The 19,313-nt window shown below is 42.3% G+C and overlaps 1 protein-coding gene across 1 annotated transcript; it reads left to right on the top strand.

Moving 5' to 3' along the window:
- Positions 1–1,617: 1,617 nt before the first annotated feature.
- On the top strand, positions 1,618–17,522 carry LOC118094432 (immunoglobulin superfamily member 1-like). The gene is made up of 8 exons (XM_060281630.1): positions 1,618–1,752; positions 1,881–1,916; positions 8,887–9,180; positions 10,558–10,869; positions 11,821–12,111; positions 12,861–12,971; positions 14,059–14,096; positions 15,938–17,522. The coding sequence occupies exons 1-8, from the start codon at positions 1,722–1,724 to the stop codon at positions 16,094–16,096; spliced, it is 1,272 nt and encodes a 423-aa protein (XP_060137613.1). The 5' UTR covers positions 1,618–1,721; the 3' UTR covers positions 16,097–17,522.
- Positions 17,523–19,313: the final 1,791 nt, after the last annotated feature.

Genomic DNA, 19,313 nt, shown 5'->3' with positions numbered 1-19,313 from the left:
GTCCTCATTTAAAGTCATCCAAGTTGGTGGCTATCATTGCCTCCTGTGCCAGTGAGTTCCATAGTTTAGCTAACATGCACTGCGTGGAGCAGTTTATCCGCTCTGCATTCCTTGGATGTCGATGGGCTCTAGTGTGTGAGAGGGGTGTCTACTCACTTTCTCAATGCCATGTGTGATTTTATAGACTTCCATTATGTCACCTCTCCCTTTAAACAGTCCCAAATGTTGCAACCTTTCCAAATACAGTGGTACCTCGGGTTAAGAACTTAATTCGTTCCAGAGGTCCGTTCTTAACCTGAAACTGTTCTTAACCTGAGGTACCACTTAAGCTAATAGGGCCTCCCGCTGCCACAGCGCCATGTCTGTTCTCATCCTGAAGTAAAGTTCTTAACCCGAGGTACTATTTCTGGGTTAGCGGAGTCTGTAACCTGAAGCGTCTCCACCACCACCACCACCCCCGATCTTTTGGGTTGTCCTTTTCTGAACCCAGCAAAGAGCATTACTGAACCCAACGAATGCCAAAAGTGATAGTTTTTTTTCTTTTTTTGAAATCATTTTTATTTGATTTTGCAAATGTAAATTAATTACAAATACCAAATACATATCCATAAAAGAGATTCCTCCGAATCTCAAGACTTCCCCTCCCCCATCCCCAGCATGGGTCCTATTGTCACCATTTCCAACTGCATATTATTTCATAGTCTATGTTTTGTATCTATCCATATCATCCATTGTATTTGTTACATTACAAGTGAGATTAAAATCCTGCTAATGTTTTCATCTGCTTACACTGGTCTCCTAAATAAATTATAAACTTCCCCCATTCTTTCTTGAATTTCTTGTCTTCTTGGTCTCTGAGTTTTCTGGTCACTTTGGCCATTTCAGTATAGTCTAACTCTAACACATTCCACCTGCAGGCACCTAGGCATATGCAACCAGGGTTCACAATCACCCAGAGTCCTTACATGTGTGTCCATGCAGTGGATTCTCTGCAGACAACCACATGTAGCATTTGATTGTTGCTTGAAGGAGTTGTGACATTAGGGTTAGGGCTTAAAGCAGGGGTCAGCAAACTTTTTCAGCAGGGGGCCGGTCCACTGTCCCTCAGACCTTGTGGGGGGGGGCAGACTATATTTTGGAAAAGAAAACAAAACCAATTCCTATGCCCCACAAATAACCCAGAGATGCATTTTAAATAAAAGGGCAAATTCTACTCATGTAAAAACACCAGGCAGGCCCCACAAATAACCCAGAGATGCATTTTAAATAAAAGGACACATTCTACTCATGTAAAAACATGCTGATTCCTGGACCATCCATGGGAGAATGCAGCTCTGGGATAGCTCAGTCAGCAGAGCACAAGACTCTTTTTCTCAGGCTTGTGGGTTCAAGCCCCACCTTGGGCGAAAAAAAACTAAACCCACCTACATTGCAGGGGGTTGGACTAGATGACCCAATTTTGAATTATATATGAAAGCACATGATCTACTCCAAGATGATTTTGCAGAATATGACTGCAGCATAGTAGTAAAAAAAGGGAAGTGGCTTGCGAGGCACTTCCAGTGCTGCTCAACTGTGCATCACAGAGTATGTGTACATCAAAGGGAAGAACTGTGTTGCAGAGCCATGTTGCAGCCTCCCTCCGAGATCTTCATTCCGGGGACAGCACACATCTTGGGGGACACAGGACACTGGACTACAGGGCTAGGTGCTCCTTCATCATGAGGCTCTCTTTCAACATCCTCTTTATCGGTTGGTATCTCAGCTGAAAGGGTGAAGGGACTGAGGGTTGTGCAATTGCCTGGTGGAAAGACTAGTGACCCAGTTGTGGTTCCTGCTGCTCAGCTATATTGCCGCTAATGCAACCATCTCCTTTCCAGGATTCCTGCTGGCTGGACAGTGGCAGATCTCTGGAGGTGAGTCTCCTCGGGTGATAAATATGAACATGGGGCCAGGGGAAGATAGATGGGGCGGAGTGGGAACTAACTGTAACAGTTTCCCCCAACCAAATCTGTTTTTCTTACGTCTGCACACTAACAATGGAGGCCTACCAAATGTTCTCTGATCTATGTAAATCTTAAAGATACAGGAATATCCCATCCCTATTTCTTTCTTTCTCTTTTTGGGTCAAAGTGTACATTTATTGATGTTTTGATTAGATTTTTTTAAAAAATCATTTTTATTTGATTATACAAAAAATAAAATTGTAATAATCCAAATGCAAATTGCTAGACAGCGGAACCTCGGTTGTCGCTTTGGAAGTTGAACATTTCGGCTTTCAAATAACCTGGAAGTGAAAGCTTCCGTTGTCGAACATGCCTCAGAAGTCGAATGGCTTCCAGGGCGCATTTCTCCATTTTTTCAATGGATTTTGCCGACTGGCAATTGCGCCTCGGTTGTCAAACATTTCGGAAGTCGAACGTTCTTCTGGAATGGATTATGTTTGACAACTGAGGTTCCACTGTATAGAGATTATTCTGAATCTCAGGACTTCCCCCCACACCCTCCATGAGTCCTATTGCCAACATTTACAACTGCATATTATTTCATAATCTATATTTTATATCAATCCATATTATCCATGGTATGAAGCCCATCCCTATTTATTTGCCTTTAGGCCAGGGGTGGCCAACTCCCAAGAGACTGAGATCTACTCACAGAGTTAAAAACTGGTGGTGATCTACCCCCTTTTGGGGGGTTCAGGTCAAAGTTGTTGAGCTTTTTTTTTTGAAGAAAAGCCCTGTTTTTTAGGGGTTCAGGTCACAGTTGTTGAGCTTCTTTCAGAGAGGAGGAAAGCCACATTTTAGGGGGTGCAGGGCAAAAATGTTGAGCTTTTTTTAGGGGAGCCAAAGTTGTTGAGCCTCTTTGGGGGGACACAGTGATCTGCCAGTGAACTACCACAGACGTCCAGTGATCTACCGGTAGATCACGATCTAACTGTTGGACATGCCTGCTTTAGGCAATCTACACACAAAAATGCAATTCCCCCAGTGTAACCTTAGATCAGGCATCCCCAAACTTTGGCCCTCCAGATGTTTGGGACTACAATTCCCATCATCCCTGACCACTGGTCCTGTTAGCTAGGGATCATGGGAGTTGTAGGCCAAAACATCTGCAGGGCCGCAGTTTGGGGATGCCTGCCTTAGATTGAGCAACTAGACATGATGGCTACATCCTACCTGCACTGCCAGAGGCAGTAAACTTCTGAATAGCAGTTGCTGAGAATCACAAGTGGGGAGAATGCTCTGCTGCTCTCAGTCCTGCTCTTGGGCTTCCCACAGACATCTGGTTGGCCCCTGGGGGAACTTGCATGACAAAGCTTGAGTAGCTGCAGTAGAACAGAGAGTGCCTTCTACCAACTCATTCTGATAGGCCAGTGAGGTGGCCTTATGTTCTGCATTACAGAGAGCAGTCCTCTGTTTGAAAAGCTGTCCAAGTTCAGTTTTAAAAACCATAAGAAGGGAAAGCAGGAGGGGGTCTTGAAGTTGCCCACCCACCAATAGCCCAATACAATACAAGCAACACGCAAAGGCACAAGATTCAATCAAGTTTCAATCAAGTATTATTAGTACAAAAAGAAAACAATAAGAGAACCATATACAAACACTGACACAGAAGCCAAAACCAAAAGTCAAGCAGAGAGCATATACAAATCAATACCGAAAGGCAAACCAGTCTTTATGGTCTTTGAGGCTATGTAGTGGTCAGCAAAGTGGCAGCAGGTCGAACGAAGTGTCAATTATAGACAGACTGCCTTGCGACTCAAACGTTTTGGCTCCCGAAGGCCGCAAACCCAGAAGTGAGTATTCTGTTTGCGAACGTTTTTTGGAAGCTGAATCTCCAACTCAGCTTCCGATTGAGCACAGGAAGCTCTTGCAGCCAATCAGAAGCCGTACCTCATTTTTTGAACGTTTTCAGAAGTCAAATGGACTTCCAGAATGGATTCCATTCGAGAACCAAGGTAAGACTGTAATTACTAATTTTTTTTAATGAATGTGCATTATTTTCACCCTAGTGGGGAAGACTGTGGTCAGGTGAGCTGTGTGTGCTCATTCCACTGTTCAGCTGCTAATGGTGGGTGAAACAAACACTAAAATAATGGGCTAATGCTGCCAATTTCTTCAAAAATCCAATACAATACAAGCAGCACACAAAGGCACAAGATTCAATCAAGTTTCAATCAAGTATTATTAGTACAAAAAGAAAACTAAGAGAACCATATACAAACGCTGACACAGAAGCCAAAACCAAAAGTCAAGCAGAGAGCATATACAAATCAATACCGAAAGGCAAACCAGTCTTTATGGTCTTTGAGGCTATGTAGCGGTCAGCAAAGTGGCAGCAGGTCGAACGAAGTGTCAATGATAGACAGGCTGCCGGCGTTTTTCACCTGTTTCGCCCATATGACGGGCTTCTTCAGTAGTTTCTCCTTCTGCTTTCTGTTATGTTTGATACAATCACTGGTGGTATAAACCAGGTATTTGGACTGCTTGTATTGTTTTGGACTTTTGAAGAAATTGGCAGCATTAGCCCATTATCTCTGTTTTTGTTGTACCTATGGCTTCTGGCACCCCTGTGTTTGGTTACACTGAAGAAGAACAATCCCGCATTGTAGGGGATTTTCCCTTAGATGAGGAAGAAGGGAGGGACATGGTGAATGTTTTAGAGGATTTAATGGACTTGGGGAGGAAAAGAACTAGAGCATATTCACATGCATCTACGCTCTCGGAATATGTTAGATCCAATAGGATTCCAAGGGGATTAAGGGTTCTTAAACAACCCAGTCTTTACAAAGGAGATGAAGAATTTGTCATGAAATGGACTGGTAACTCAATAGATGCGCCATTGATTTAATGTTACTAATCTTTGAAAAATCTAAGTCCGAAATGAATAAATTTGACCATGAAATAGAGAGGATTAAAAAAGACTTCAAGAACGAAAGTGACAAAACCACATTTGATAGAGAAATAATTTTTTTTTGAAGATTCCATTAATGAATTCAATAAGGAGTTAAAATTATATAAAAGGAAAAAATTCAACAGAGATAAAGATGATTATGTGAACAATAGAGTATACAATTGGTCTAAATATGAAAATAGAAACAACAGGTTTTTTGACAGAAAAACTAGATATCCACAAACAAGAAACGACACTACTATCCCACTACTATCCCAGATTAGAACAGTAGCAGCATTTCCAGTAGAGGATCATCAGAATCAACATCCGAGTTCAGACAATTAAGACCCAGACAATATACACAGTATGACCCTCACAGGTGCAGGGGCAGAGGGAAGAACAGATAACTGTTGTTAATCTGTCAAGCCGGACACTCTCCTCGGATGAGTTGACAGTGCTCAGTTTAGGCTTAATTTTCGCTCCCACTCAAAAATATTCAGCTCTAAGTACTCGCATTGATGTGTATAAAATGATCCGTCAACTGAAATTAAAATTATTATTTCAGTCCAATACTGATACCTTGGACACTAGTACTCCTTTTAAAACTAAATCAACCTTCATCCCCCACAACCAGGATTTTAGGATAGAAGCTTTTCATCATGAAATTATAAAAGATTTAGACAGATTGGAAAAACGTCATATCCCCACTGACATAATATAACTAGAGAACAACAAGAGCTAATTCATAACTTGGCGAATGACCGTTCGATCACAATCAAACCTGCGGACAAAGGAGGGGCAATTGTCTTAATGGACACAGTCACTTATGAACAGGAAATAATCAGGCAATTGGCCGATAGAAAATATTATTTACCTCTTAGTCATGATCCTACTCAGAAAGTCTCTAACCTTATTCGTATCATGGTCAATGAGGCTCTAGTGCTAGACTATATTTCTATACAAACTGCCGAGTTTCTACTTTGCAAAAATCCACATTCTCCCTAAGATCCATAAAAATATCACACCACCCCCTGGCCGTCCTATTGTTTCAGCTGTTGGTTCACTTACCGAACCTTTATCCAAGTACTTAGACTCATTCATATTTGAATACTCTACTGCCACCACCACATATATTCATAGCTGCCAAGTTATCCCTTTTTTAAAGGGATTTTCCCTTATGCTGAATAGGCTTCCTCGCGACAAAAGGGAAAACTTGGCAGCTATGCATATATTCGAGACACTAAAGATCTCATTGCTAAACTGGAAGATTTCCCCATACCTAGAGGAGCGATCCTGGCAACACTCGAAGTAGGCTCTCTTTACACTAATATCCCATTGGAGACCATAAGAGGGACCATTGAAAATTTATTACGTTCCAGACAAGAACAAACCCCTCCTTATCATTTTTTAATCCTACTATTGGATATTGTTTTTGAAAACAATTTCTTTAGGTACAAAAATGACTTTTACATCCAAACCAAGGGGGTTGCCATGGGTGCGGCATTGGCCCCATCGGTAGCGAACATTCACATGATTGACTTTGAAAACAAACATTTTTTTCTGAATCCAACCCCTTTACAAATGACATCATTTTGATTAAGAGATACATTGATGATTTGCTTATAATTTTTAAATCTGAAGCAACGTGTATTGCATTCCAAGAATGGGTGAACACATTGGACCCCCATTTAAAATTTACTTGCCAGTATCCCAAAAAAGAAATTCCATTTTTGGATATGGTGGTTTACATTTCAAATAGAAACACTTTGGCATTCAAACCATATAAGAAACTAACAGATTGCTACTCCCTACTCCATTACTCTTCAAGTCACCCTTCAAATTTAAAAAGAAATTTACCATACGGACAGTTAATTAGATTGAAAAGGAATGCTACTGACAAAAGAGACTACAGAAATGCAGCTTATCAGCTAGGAAAAGCTCTCATTAACCGGGGTTACCCTAATTGTATCATACAGGACACATATAGACCTGTAGACAGTCGTAACCGAAAAAAATTACTTGAAACACGGTCTGATAGTATCAAAAACAGAAAACCCAGCCACCTAGTCATGGGGATGGATTTCACACCCCTGGCCAGCCACATTAGAAATATTATATACAAACATTGGCATATTGTGGAAGACATACCTGGCTGTAAAGATCCCCCCTTTTAGGGTTGAGGAAGAAAGGAACTTTGCACAATCAATTGGTCAAAGCTGATTGTTTGGAATCATCATCCACTGTCACTAAAGGCCACTATAGATGCGGCTCATGCAATATGTGCCCCTACAGTTTACAAGTAAAAGAAATAAAAAGTGAACACATGCAGTTCACTTTTAAAGTCAACTCTATGACCACATGCAAGTCTAAGAACGTAGTTTATTGCATACGGTGCCCTTGCAACAAATTTTATGTAGGAATCACTACACGATCACTAAAGGTACGTATAGGGGAACATAGATCACGCATCCGCAATAAAGTGATGGAAGCTCCTCTTACACCTCATTGTTTTACAAATGAAGCACAGTGACTCTGATCTAATGTTTTTGGCATTTGGCAGTATACACCCAAGAAATACCACAAGCAGGACATTTTAAAAAAATATTGAGACAACAAGAAACTAAATTGATTTTTATGTTTAAGACATTACAACCGGACGATTTAAATTCAGATCTTGACCTTTCTGTATTCATTTAAACTAACACACCAGCAGTATAACACACAGAAATTATAGAGATACTGTAAGTGTTATTAGTATTCACATTCTTCTGGCCCCCCCTAATTGTCATCCCTAATCACTATCACCTGTGAACCAACCTTTTGTATATAAGTGTGCTCCAAACACAGGATTTTTGCTTAGTCAATACATGCTCAAACTAAGAAAACTCTGAACATAAGAATTGTAAGTATTTCTTTATATGGACATATATTTTAGAAATTGTACTACTGTATTAGTCCAAATAATAATTAGAATTTGATTTATATCACCAGTGAATATGTAAATGTATCAAAAGCTGTATGAGACAACCTTTTGAAATAAGAACTTGAGCATTGTGGCCTAAGCCAAGATAAGTGGTTTCATACGAATTACTTCATACGAAGTAATGCCTTTGATATTTGTTTGTTTAGATGTATATTAGTAATTTAGTCTGAATACTAATAAGACCTGGTTTATACCACCAGTGATTGTATCAAACATAACAGAAAGCAGAAGGAGAAACTACTGAAGGAAGCCCGTCATATGGGCGAAACAGGTGAAAAACGCCGGCAGCCTGTCTATCATTGATACTTCATTCAACCTGCTGCCACTATATTGATTTGTATATGCTATCTGCTTGACTTTTGGTTTTTGGCTTCTGTGTCAGCATTTGTATATGGTTCTCTTAGTTTTCTTTTTGTACTAATAATACTTGATTGAAACTTGATTGAATCTTGTGCCTTTGTGTGCTGCTTGTATTGTATTGGATTTTTGAAGAAATTGGCAGCATTAGCCCATTATTTTAGTGTTTGTTTCACCCACCATTAGCAGCTGAACAGTGGAATGAGCACACACAGCTCACCTGACCACAGTCTTCCCCACTAGGGTGAAAATAATGCACATTCATTAAAAAAAAAAAAGTAATTACAGTCTTACCTTGGTTCTCGAATGGAATCCATTCTGGAAGTCCATTTGACTTCTGAAAATGTTCAAAAAACGAGGTACGGCTTCTGATTGGCTGCAAGAGCTTCCTGTGCTCAATCGGAAGCTGAGTTGGAGATTCAGCTTCCAAAAAACGTTCGCAAAAAGAATATTCACTTCTGGGTTTGCGGCCTTCGGGAGCCAAAACGTTTGAGTCGCTCGCAGGGCAGTCAAGAACCAAGGTACGACTGTATTTATAAATGTGGATCTTCCCATATAAATTAGCATGTGGTAAAGTCAGGGCCTTATGTTGTCTTCCTCCTGGGCGAACCATCTTCCAAATCTCACATTTGTTCTCCTTTTCGGTCCAGGACAAGCTTACCCTAAACCTTCCATCTCAGCAGTTCCCACAAATGTGTTCAGCCTGGGGGAAAATATCATCTTACAGTGTGCAAGTAATTACCAAGAAATTGCAATCTACTATCTGCACAAAGAAAGTGGTTCACCAAGTCATTATTCAGTGAGCAAGAGGCGTGCAGCTGTATTTCAGATTGCCAATGCCAGAATTTCAGATGGCGGAACATATACGTGTAGCTATTGCTTCCAATCAGGTTATGATCAACGGTGCTCATATCGTAGTGATCCTGTCCAAGTCTACATAAAAGGTGAGAGCCTGGCTTAGCCTTTTTATGCTATTTTCACAACTGGCATGTAAAGCGGGGGGGGGGGGGAGAGAGACATTATGCTGGCCATACGGCAGTGGCTTTTTCCACCTGCCTCGTCCCTCCCTCCAGCCCTAGCACCCTTTTCCAGATCATGACTTTAAGAACAGCAGAAGCAGCTGGGAAGAGAGAACTATCTGACTTAAACAGCTATCTGACGTTTAGAAGATATCTGAAGGCAGCCCTGTTTAGAGAAGTTTTTAATGTTTGATGTTTTATTGTGTTTTTAATATTCTGTTGGGAGCTACCCAGAGTGGCTGGGGAAACCCAGCCAGATGGGCAGGATATAAAAAAAAATGTTTTTGTTTTGAGTTTTGGTTTTTGTTGTTGTTGTTTTGTCAGTTCTCCACTAGTACTAGATATTGCAAAAATTACGTGATCTTTGTTGATTCTGGTTTTCTGAACGCCAGAAATTCAATAAAATCTCTTAACCAGTGCTTTTTGGGGGGGGGGGGGAAGGTGCCAGTACTGTGTGCCCTTAAGTACTTCTGGGGAAAACCACTGTGAGTCTTAAATAAAAATTACAATCACATAGTTGGATACACATGATATTCAGTGTAGATGCAGATAAGACCAATGAACCCAAATACTTGGTTCTTAATTCTTTCTACAGTGTTCACTGAAATAGGCAACAGAAATGTAACTCAGCTTATAAGATTTCCTGGATCTGCCATATTGAACTGCAGCAAACAGTAACTCTTCTCAGGAACCCATCTCCCCCCTAGCCTGGCCAATGATGGGTGTTGTGGCCATATGGAAGGTACCAGGTTAAAGGTAAAGGGACCCCTGACCGTTAGGTCCAGTTGTGAACGACTCTGGGGTTGCGGCGCTCATCTTGCTTTACTGGCCGAGGGAGCCAGTGTACAGCTTCTGGGTCATGTGGCCAGCATGACAAAGCTGCTTCTGGCAAACCAGAGCAGTACACAGAAATGCCGTTTACCTTCCCGCCGGAGCGGTCCCTATTTATCTACTTGCTCTTTGATGTGCTTTCAGACTGCTAGGTTGGCAGGAGCAGGGACTGAGCAACGGGAGCTCACCCCATTGCGGGGATTTGAACCGCCGACCTTCTGATCAGCAAGCCCTAGGCTCTGTGGTTTAACCCACAGCACCACCCGTGTCCAATCTCTAAACTGAAGTTGTAAACAAAAAACTTAGAAGCATCAAGTTCTTATGAACATTTACCCTCCGCTCCATCCTCGGGGTTTTGCATTCTTCCAGAACATGCAAACCTCTCCCATATGACAGACTTTTGCCTGGGACTGATTTGAGAAGGCTGAACTACAGCTTTGAAATCTCACTCTTGTTCTCGTCCTTTTGCAGGACAGCTGTATCCCAAGCCTTCCATCGCAGTGAATTCAGCTGAAATGCTTGCCGAGGAGGGGAATGTCAAAATCAGCTGCAAGGCAGAAAACAACTTACTACCACAATGGCTCTTCTTTTTGTATATACAAATGGGTGCAAATAGGCAGCAGAAAAAACTGACAGAGAAAATAGCAACCAAGGAGGCTGTATTTGCCTTTAACAATGCCCAAGAATTCCAAGGGGGTCTCTACCAATGTAGATATTGCTTCATAACAGCCTTCGCTGAACTGTGCTCAGGTTTCAGTGACAGCCGACGCATCAACAGAATAAGTAAGGTTCAAAATACATCCTCCTATTGACACAAAAGGGTAAAAAATGGGAATGTTCTGCATTTTCAACATCTGTACATCCGGTGGAGAATTTGCATAGAATAAAATATTCCGGATTGGCTGGGATTGAAGAAGGGAGTGTCGTGTGCATGGCTCTTGGAAACTTCTGAAGGTGGGAAGGAAAGTGTTTGTAGAGTTTGTTTTTAATGTTAAAACGGAAAGGGGTCAAACCATCGCAAGAGGTGTTGAAATTTTGGGAGGTTGGAGAGTTACAATGGAATGGTCTCGGTGGTGGGGTGCACATTTTATTCTTATTTATTTATGATTATTACTTTGGATAGATATAGATTAGATAGAAAGATAGAAAGATAGAAAGATAGAAAGATAGAAAGATAGAAAGATAGATAGATAGATAGATAGATAGATAGATAGATAGATAGATAGATAGATAGATAGATGATAGATAGATAGATGCAGACCTTAGTCCTTCCAGATGTTGCTGGGTCCTAGCAAGTGTAGCCAATGGCATGTAGGTCTGCAACATCTGGAGGGCCATCACTTCTCTTCAACTGTTCCAGACATCATTAACTAAAGACAAAACAGTAGCAATCCCTACGTACAACCATTTTTTCATAAGCAAAGAGCCATTCTAAGCATTTTTAAAATTATGTATTAAAAGTCTGTTTGTTTGTTTGTTGAATTTATATACTGCCCTATACCCAGAGGTCTCAGGGTGGTTCACAGAAAAGATCACAATATATAAAATAAAAATAAAAACAATAAACCAAATACCCACCCCAAAAAAAGTCTAGTTTGCGATGTGCAGTATCGTTCTAGTTTGCGATGTGCAGCAGATATTTCTGCTGATCTCATCAAAAGTAGCAGAGTGCAGGCGAAGAATATCAAGGCACTTACCTCCATACCATTCTCACAGTGTTTTCTTTGCACCCAGATCCCAGCCTGTCCAAACCCTCCATCAAAGTGCTGCCCAACAAACATATTTCCCCAGGACAGAATATCACCATCGAGTGCCAGGGGCCAGAAAAGGGTCTGAACTTCTCCCTATACAAATCCGGGGAACTGATAACATCGCAGGTGGTGGAGTCAGAGGGAAACAGAGCCGAGTTCCCTTTCCTCAACGTGGAGTCGGAAGATGAAGGAAACTACACCTGCCAATATCACCGCTGGGGAAATCCCTTTGCCTGGTCAGAGACAAGTAATGCCACGGAGCTGGTTGTAAGAGGTGAGAAGATTGGTTTGGTACTTGTCTTTCGCCTGCCTTCCGTCTCGCTCCCTGTTGTGTAGGAGGCAGGAGCTTCAGGGGGCCTGAGACTCCCACTGCAGGGAGGAGGGGAACCAGCTTCTTAGCCTCCGTAGGTGCCACTTCTCTAAAAGCAGGATCAGAAATGAAACGGGAATGGGTTCGAAAGGGCCTATTATTTATCATTTGCATCCCATGTTAGTCGCACAGTGACCCGGCTTGACCAGGAGAAAGACTCTCAGGGCCTTGCTCTGCCTGAGAAATTGGAAAGAGATAGCCAAACAAAGTTGATTGCCAGATTACTGGTCCTTTTGGCTCAGGACTGTTGACCAGCATGGCCAGGGATGATGGGAGCTGGAATCAAACGCATCAAGTTGGGGATGCTTGTGGCCGTAGATGAGGGGTCGGCAACACGGCGCCTGCAGTATCCCTTCCCACCCTCCATTTAAATTAGGCTTGAAAAAGCATTCTGACGTGTCCAGTAGAATAGGTTGCAGTGTGTGCTTGGTTGTGAGCGGCCTGTGCCAGTTTCTCTGATTTGTGCATGTGCACAAAAAGGTTGGTGACCCCTGCATGGGTTGGACTAGATGTCCCTCAGGGCCCCTTCCAACTCTGCAATTCTTTGATTCTGTTGACAGCAGATTTGTTTCCTATCAGCTTCTGACACTGCCTGCAGGTGCTATGTTAAAACATATGCAGGACTGGCACACAAGACATGAATTATTTTGCAGATATGCCTGAGGAATCCCAGACAATAATATGGGCAAGCATTGCAGCAGGCCTCCTCCTCTTCCTCCTCCTCCTCCTGTTTATATTTGTACTGTACAGGAAAAGAAGAAAAGGTGAGCGGACCTCTGAATGCAGTGGAAATGTTTTACTACCTTGAGTTGCACATCAGTGTTGTCTGTTTTTGGCCCTATATAAAAGAAAGAAAAGTCTTCTTTAAAGGGGGGGGTCGCTATACCTGCAAATAAAGTTTAAATGTAAAATTTTAATTGTAGAGCTTTTGCAGCACTTGCCTTACAGTGCAAGGTGTAATCCTGCGCACGTTTAAACTTAAACAAAACTAAGTAACCATTCGGTCATTACTAGAAATAGTTAATTCTAAAGGTTTACTCATTTGAAATGAAGCCAACCAGTTGCAAAAACTAATCCTATGCATGTTTCCTCATAAATGTAAAACTTGCCCTCTCTTTTCTCTTGCCAATTCTGTGACATCCTTCTCGCTAAGCCAAATGAAAGCAGGGAGACAGGCCACTGCCCCCTAGTGCCTGGAAGGCTGAAAGACAGAAAGTGTGAATGTGTGGAGGCTAAACTGCAATATGTAACTGTGTGTTTTTCTACTAAGCAACAGTCCTTCCCTAAGTTATTTTATTGGCACATAATTTTGTTCAGGTTTATGTAACTCAATAGCATACACTTCCCTCACATTGTTGAGATTCAAGTTAGATTTCAGCATGATTAGATCTGAATGTTTAATGATAAGTGATTCCTGGGTATAGTCACCTGAAGAAAGTTTAATTGCAAACTTTGATTTTAACATTTGACTGGCATTGAATCCATTCCTGTTGCCCAAATAGATTTGTATTGTATCCATGCATTATATGACTTGGTTTTTATTGATTTATTTTTTAAAGAAAATTATGGAACAAATTCATTTCTAGAAATGGAAAAATTTCTGCAGAGAAATATAGCTGTGGATTTTTATTTTTTTATTTGTGTGTGTGTTTGTGTGGACCTTCCATTTCACAATTTTTTTAAGCATACCTCACTGGTAATCTTGGAGAGTATTCATTGCCCAAGAAGCTCCCTCCACTAAGAGGAAGTTTAACATTTTGGGGGGCAGGGCAGGGAATGATCAGTATTGCTAGTTCTAATTTGAAATCGACAAGGCAAATGATTTCATAATTATCTGTATCTGATCTACAGGTTCCATGGCCAATGAAATGCCTCAGACAATGAACACGGTAAGAAAAATTCCTATGAACGAACACCTTTATCATGATTGTGAACTTCCTGCTAAATCCCAACTCTATTATTAGAAAAGCATACGTCTCCATTTTTTCTATATTTAGAAATATTTTAATAGCCCATGTTTCGTGGCCAAGCAATGCCAGGGTACAGTAAAAACATCAGTATCCTATGTGGGAAAGGGCTATTGTGCTCATTCTGCTTGTGGGCATTTGACAAGCAACTGGTGGAAGCAGGATGCTAGACTAGATGGGCTTTTGGTCTGATTCAGCAGAACTGTCACATTCTTAATCAGCGCCAACGCATCCTTCTTACTGGGGATGAAATAGACATGGTTCTGCAGCCTCTAGCCTTCCAGTTATTTGGAACTACAACTCCCAGAGACTCCAGTAAACATAGCCAATATCTGGTTTAAAGTGCTTGTTTACAAAGCTATTGTACTACCAACCTTACTGCATGCTTGTGAAACATGGACCATTTATAAACGCCATCTCCAACTCCTTGAAAGATTCCATCAACGGTGTCTCCGAAAAACTTTACGCATCACTTGGGAATACAGTGTACTGGAAGAAGCAAAGATCACCAAAGATCTTCAACATCAACTTCGTTGGACTGGTCATGTTGGGCGGATGCCTGATGATTGTCTTCCAAAGCAACTACTCTATTCCAAACTTAAAAATGGAAAGCGTAATGCTGGTGGTCAACAAAAAAGGTTTAAAGACTGTCTCAAGGCAAATCTTTTAAAATGTAGTATAAACACTGACAACTGGGAAACACTGGCCTGCGAGCGCTCCAGTTGGAGAACAGCCTTTACCAAAGGTGTCATGGGCTTTGAAGAAACTCGATCTCAGGACGCAAGGGAGAAATGTGCTAAGAGGAAGGCACGCTTGGCAAATCCACACCGTGATCAACTCCCGCCTGGAAACCAATGTCCCCACTGTGGAAGGACGTGTGGATCCAGAATTGGCCTCCACAGTCACTTACGGACCCATTGTTAAAACTGTGTTTATGGAAGACAATCTTACTCGGCTACGAGTGATCACCAAAGAAGTAGTTCAAAGCATTTGGAGGACAGGCTGTAGGAGGCTGGACTCGGGTCTCACCCAGCCTGATTTCTAATATTAGATTTCAAAGCTGCCTTTGTGACTGTGCTCAATCTACTATGCATTTTGGAAAGTAGTCTGTCTGCCTGTGCTCTGTGCATTCAGACACCCTTTGAGGTATCACTGCGAAACTGGGCATGACAGTTCTCAGCCAGAGAAATTAGTTTTCATCAACACTGAGATACCAGGCACCCAGCAGGACTGAACCCTCTTGTTCCAATGTGGGTGGGTGGAAGGAGGAAAGGAGGTGCAGTGTTTCATTACCCCTTCTTAAAAACCTAAACATTCACCCCTCCTACATATTGATTCAGGGCTAGATCCGAATCACGTTTCCTGGATCACGCTGGGGCCTCCACACAGCCTTAAAACTAACTAAATTATATTGTCCATTTAAAAATCTTTGGTTGGTTTGTTTCTAAGAATTCCCTGGCAACGCCAGACACTTTCCCCCTAGTAAATAAATAATGGTCAGTGGCACTAAGTCTCTTGTAACTTAGTCTACGATTCCATTATGGATATGCAATGTGTCCCTTTTTTGATGCTGCCTGACTCCAACCTCTGACAACCCTAAGCACTATGAACAATAGTCAAGATGATGGGAGTTGTAGTCCGGCATGTGAAGGGGCAGATAAGCTACCCGTGGATTGCAGGCTTGCTTATTTATTATTATTATTATTATTATTATTATTATTATTATTATTATTATTATTCTCTTTTTTTTACCCTGTCTGTAGGCCCCAGAACCTTACCGAGAAGCAGACCCTGCTGAAGTCTCCTATGCTGTATTGAAACACAACTCACTGAGGACCAAGCGAGCAGCTGCTCCTGCCATAATACCCCAACCTTGTGTCTATGCAACCCTGGCCCATGATAATGTCAGGGAGGGCCGGTAGGCAAGACTTTATGGAGATGCTGCATATGCCCCGAGTTCTGGGGTCAAACATTTTAAGGCTGCTTCATGTGTATAAGCGCTGTTTATTTTATCCACACAATCACAAGTGTGAATGTCAGGTGTCATGGGGAGCTAGCCAGTGGTCAAAAGCTGTGGCATCTGTTACAGTGGTCAGAGAGTTTTTTCACTCTGCAATTTTGACTTTATGCTCTATCCCTGGAATTAAACCCATGTGTAAGTTGAGAGTAGACTGTATTACATGTGTCTATGTTATTTAAAAGCAGATAAAGATCCACATATGGGTGTTGGGCTGAGAGAAAGAGCCTACAGCAGCTGGATTCCATTCCAGTTCCCCACAAATTCCATTTAAAGTGAACACCCACCTTTTTCATAGCCAAATTAACGCACAAAAATGGAATGCCGCTTATCCAGACTGAATTAGAGCCACAAGATACATGGTAGTCATTGGATCTCATAGGTATGGAATTTTTCTTTCTTATACATATAAAACAGTGCTTTAATTTAGAGTGTGCTTTTGTTGTACTTTAGGTAGCGTCCAATATAAAATGCCTGCCTTATTGTGGCAGGCATTTTATTGTGTGGTTACCAATTTCAATTGTCAACAACAACAAAAAATTCACAAGATGCTTTGGTGCAGAAGAAACACCTCTTCTCTGGCAGCAGATGCACCTTTGGACACAAAACAAAGAAAAGCTAAACAGCTTTTCAAATGGTCCAATGGCACCCTCTAATGGACTACTCCGGGATAACAGGGCTGTTTGTATTCGGGTGCCCATCTTATTTATAACTTGAAAGCCGAGAAGCCAACAGAAATATTTGCATTGTTATGAGTTTGAGAGTGCCAGACACCTATAATCTCTGGATCCAGCAAGTGTTAGAATTTAATCAAGCCTCCTGAACTCCTGGATCCAGCAAGTGTTAAAATATAAGCCATGCTAGGAGTGGACTATGGGATGCAGGTGGCGTTGTGGGTTAAACCACAGAGCCTAGGGCACGGGTGTCAAACACAAGGCCCGGGGGCCAAATCCGGCCCGCCAGACCTTGTCATGTGGCCCGCCAAGCGCCCCAGCCAGCGGGACCCAGCAGTGGGACCTTGCTGCTGAAGCGCCGTGCCAACAAAGCGCCGACAAACAGCTGGGGCTGGGGAAATGCTTTATGCCCCTGGGTCCCTTCGCGCTCTTTTCTGGCGCTGAATCAAGGCGGCGACCCCCCTTCCCTTTCTTTCTTCCTCTCTCTCGTTCTTATTCTTTCTTTCCCTCTCCTTCCTTCCTTCTTTATCTCTGTCTTCTCTCCCTCTTTCTTTTTCTTTCCTTCTTTATTCCTTCTTTCCTACTCTTCTTTCTCTCACCTCTTTCCTTCCTCTCTCCCTCCTGCTCCCTCTTTTCTTTCTTTCTTCCTTCCTTCCTTCCGTCCTTCCCAACTTTCTTCCTCTCCCTCATTCTTATTCTTTCTTTCCCTCTACTTTCTTCTTTCTCCCTTTCCGTCTTCTCTCCCTCTTTCTTTTTCTTTCCTTCTTTTTTCTCTTTCCTTATTTCCAACTCTTCTTTCTCTCCCCTCTTTCCTTCCTTCCTTCCTCTCTCCCTCCCACTCCCTCTTTTCTTCCTTCCTTCCTTCCTTCCTTCCTTCCTTCCTTCCTTCCTTCCTCTCTCCCTCTCCCTCTCCCTCTCCCTCTCCCTCTCCCTCTCCCTCTCCTCAGAAACATAGGATGCTGCTTTATACTTCTGGCCCTTAAACCCTGGAACCAGGAGAGCAGCTTCAGTGAGTGAACCTCAGCCAGTCCCTTTGGTGAAGGGTGGTGGCTCACTGGCAGAACATCTGTCCTGCATGCAGAAGGACCCCAGCATCTCCAGGTACTAGTAGCTCTGCAAAGGTCCTGCATGAAACCCTAGCGAGCCTCCACCACCCAGTGCAGTTACCAAAAATCATTTTTCAATAAATTGTACAATAATTGAACATTTGAATATCTACTTGCCATTATTCTGACTATGTTTCCGCTTTCAGAGCTAGTTATTACTTGCATTATTACAAAAAACAGTAATAATTGAATGCAGTGACAATAATTTATGATAATAAAGAGTGGACACATAGTCCTACAGATACAACCGGCCCTTTGAGGGTGACCAAACTGCTGATGCGGCCCCCGATGAATTTGAGTTTGACACCCCTGGCCTAGGGCTTGCCCATCAGAGGGTCGGCGGTTTGAATCCCAGCGATGGGATGAGCTCCTGTTGTTCGGTCTCAGCTCCTGCCAACCTAGCAGTTTGAGAGCATGTCAAAGTGCAAGTAGATAAATAGGAACCACTCCGGCGGGAAGGTAAACGGTGTTTCCGTGCGCTGCTCTGGTTCGCTTGAAGTGGCTTAGTCATGCTAGCTACATGACCCGGAAGCTGTCTGCGGACAAACGTCTGCTCCCTCAACCAGTAAAGCGAGATGAGCGCCGCAACCCCAGTCATCCGCGACTGGACCTAATGGTTAGGGGTCCCTTTACCTTTTAGGAGTGGACTAGGTTTCTATTTGGCTTTGTCATGCTGGCCACATGACCTGGAAGCTATACGCCGGCTCCCTCGGCCAATAATGCGAGATGAGCACGCAACCCCAGAGTCGGTCACGACTGGACCTAATGGTCAGGGGTCCCTTTACCCTTTACCTTTAGGTTTCTATTTACTTACTTACTTACTTACTTACTTACTTACTTACTTACCTATGTCAAAGATTTATGTTTCACTTTTCAACTGTAGCGCTCAAAGCAGCTCATATCAAATGTAAATATGGTGGTTGCAAACCAAGCATTTAAAAAACAGAACTAGCCCAACCAGTGCAGAAGCAGCATCTGACATTGTCCTCCCCTTCTTGCTTCAGGAGAGTTAGCAGTAAATAGCCAAATGGAGGCGACAGTTCAGATGCAGCAGACAACTACCTCTCCCCACTCTGCTATCCCTAACTTGAAATGACAGTTTTTATGACCTGGGGCTAAGAAGTCATCAAGGACTGCTTCATATAGCAGCCTAAGTTGCCAAAAGAAACTGTTGCTCACAAGGGAGCTAGGCAGGTGAAGATACTTCTTTGGCTGCACATAGAACAACCATATATCTATAAACTAGGAAAAAGTGCAAGCTTTTAAGAGTCCAAACTTTTTAGAATTTTACAGAGTAATGATGCAAGTGGTAAGATGATTGGTATTTTATTTTAAGATACAG

This window comes from Zootoca vivipara, chromosome 13, assembly GCF_963506605.1.
Source record: "Zootoca vivipara chromosome 13, rZooViv1.1, whole genome shotgun sequence".
In the NCBI taxonomy this organism is placed as follows: Eukaryota; Metazoa; Chordata; class Lepidosauria; order Squamata; family Lacertidae; genus Zootoca; species Zootoca vivipara.
The sequence above is the reverse complement of the archived record's forward strand: the minus strand, read 5'-3'. Positions and strand labels throughout refer to the sequence as shown.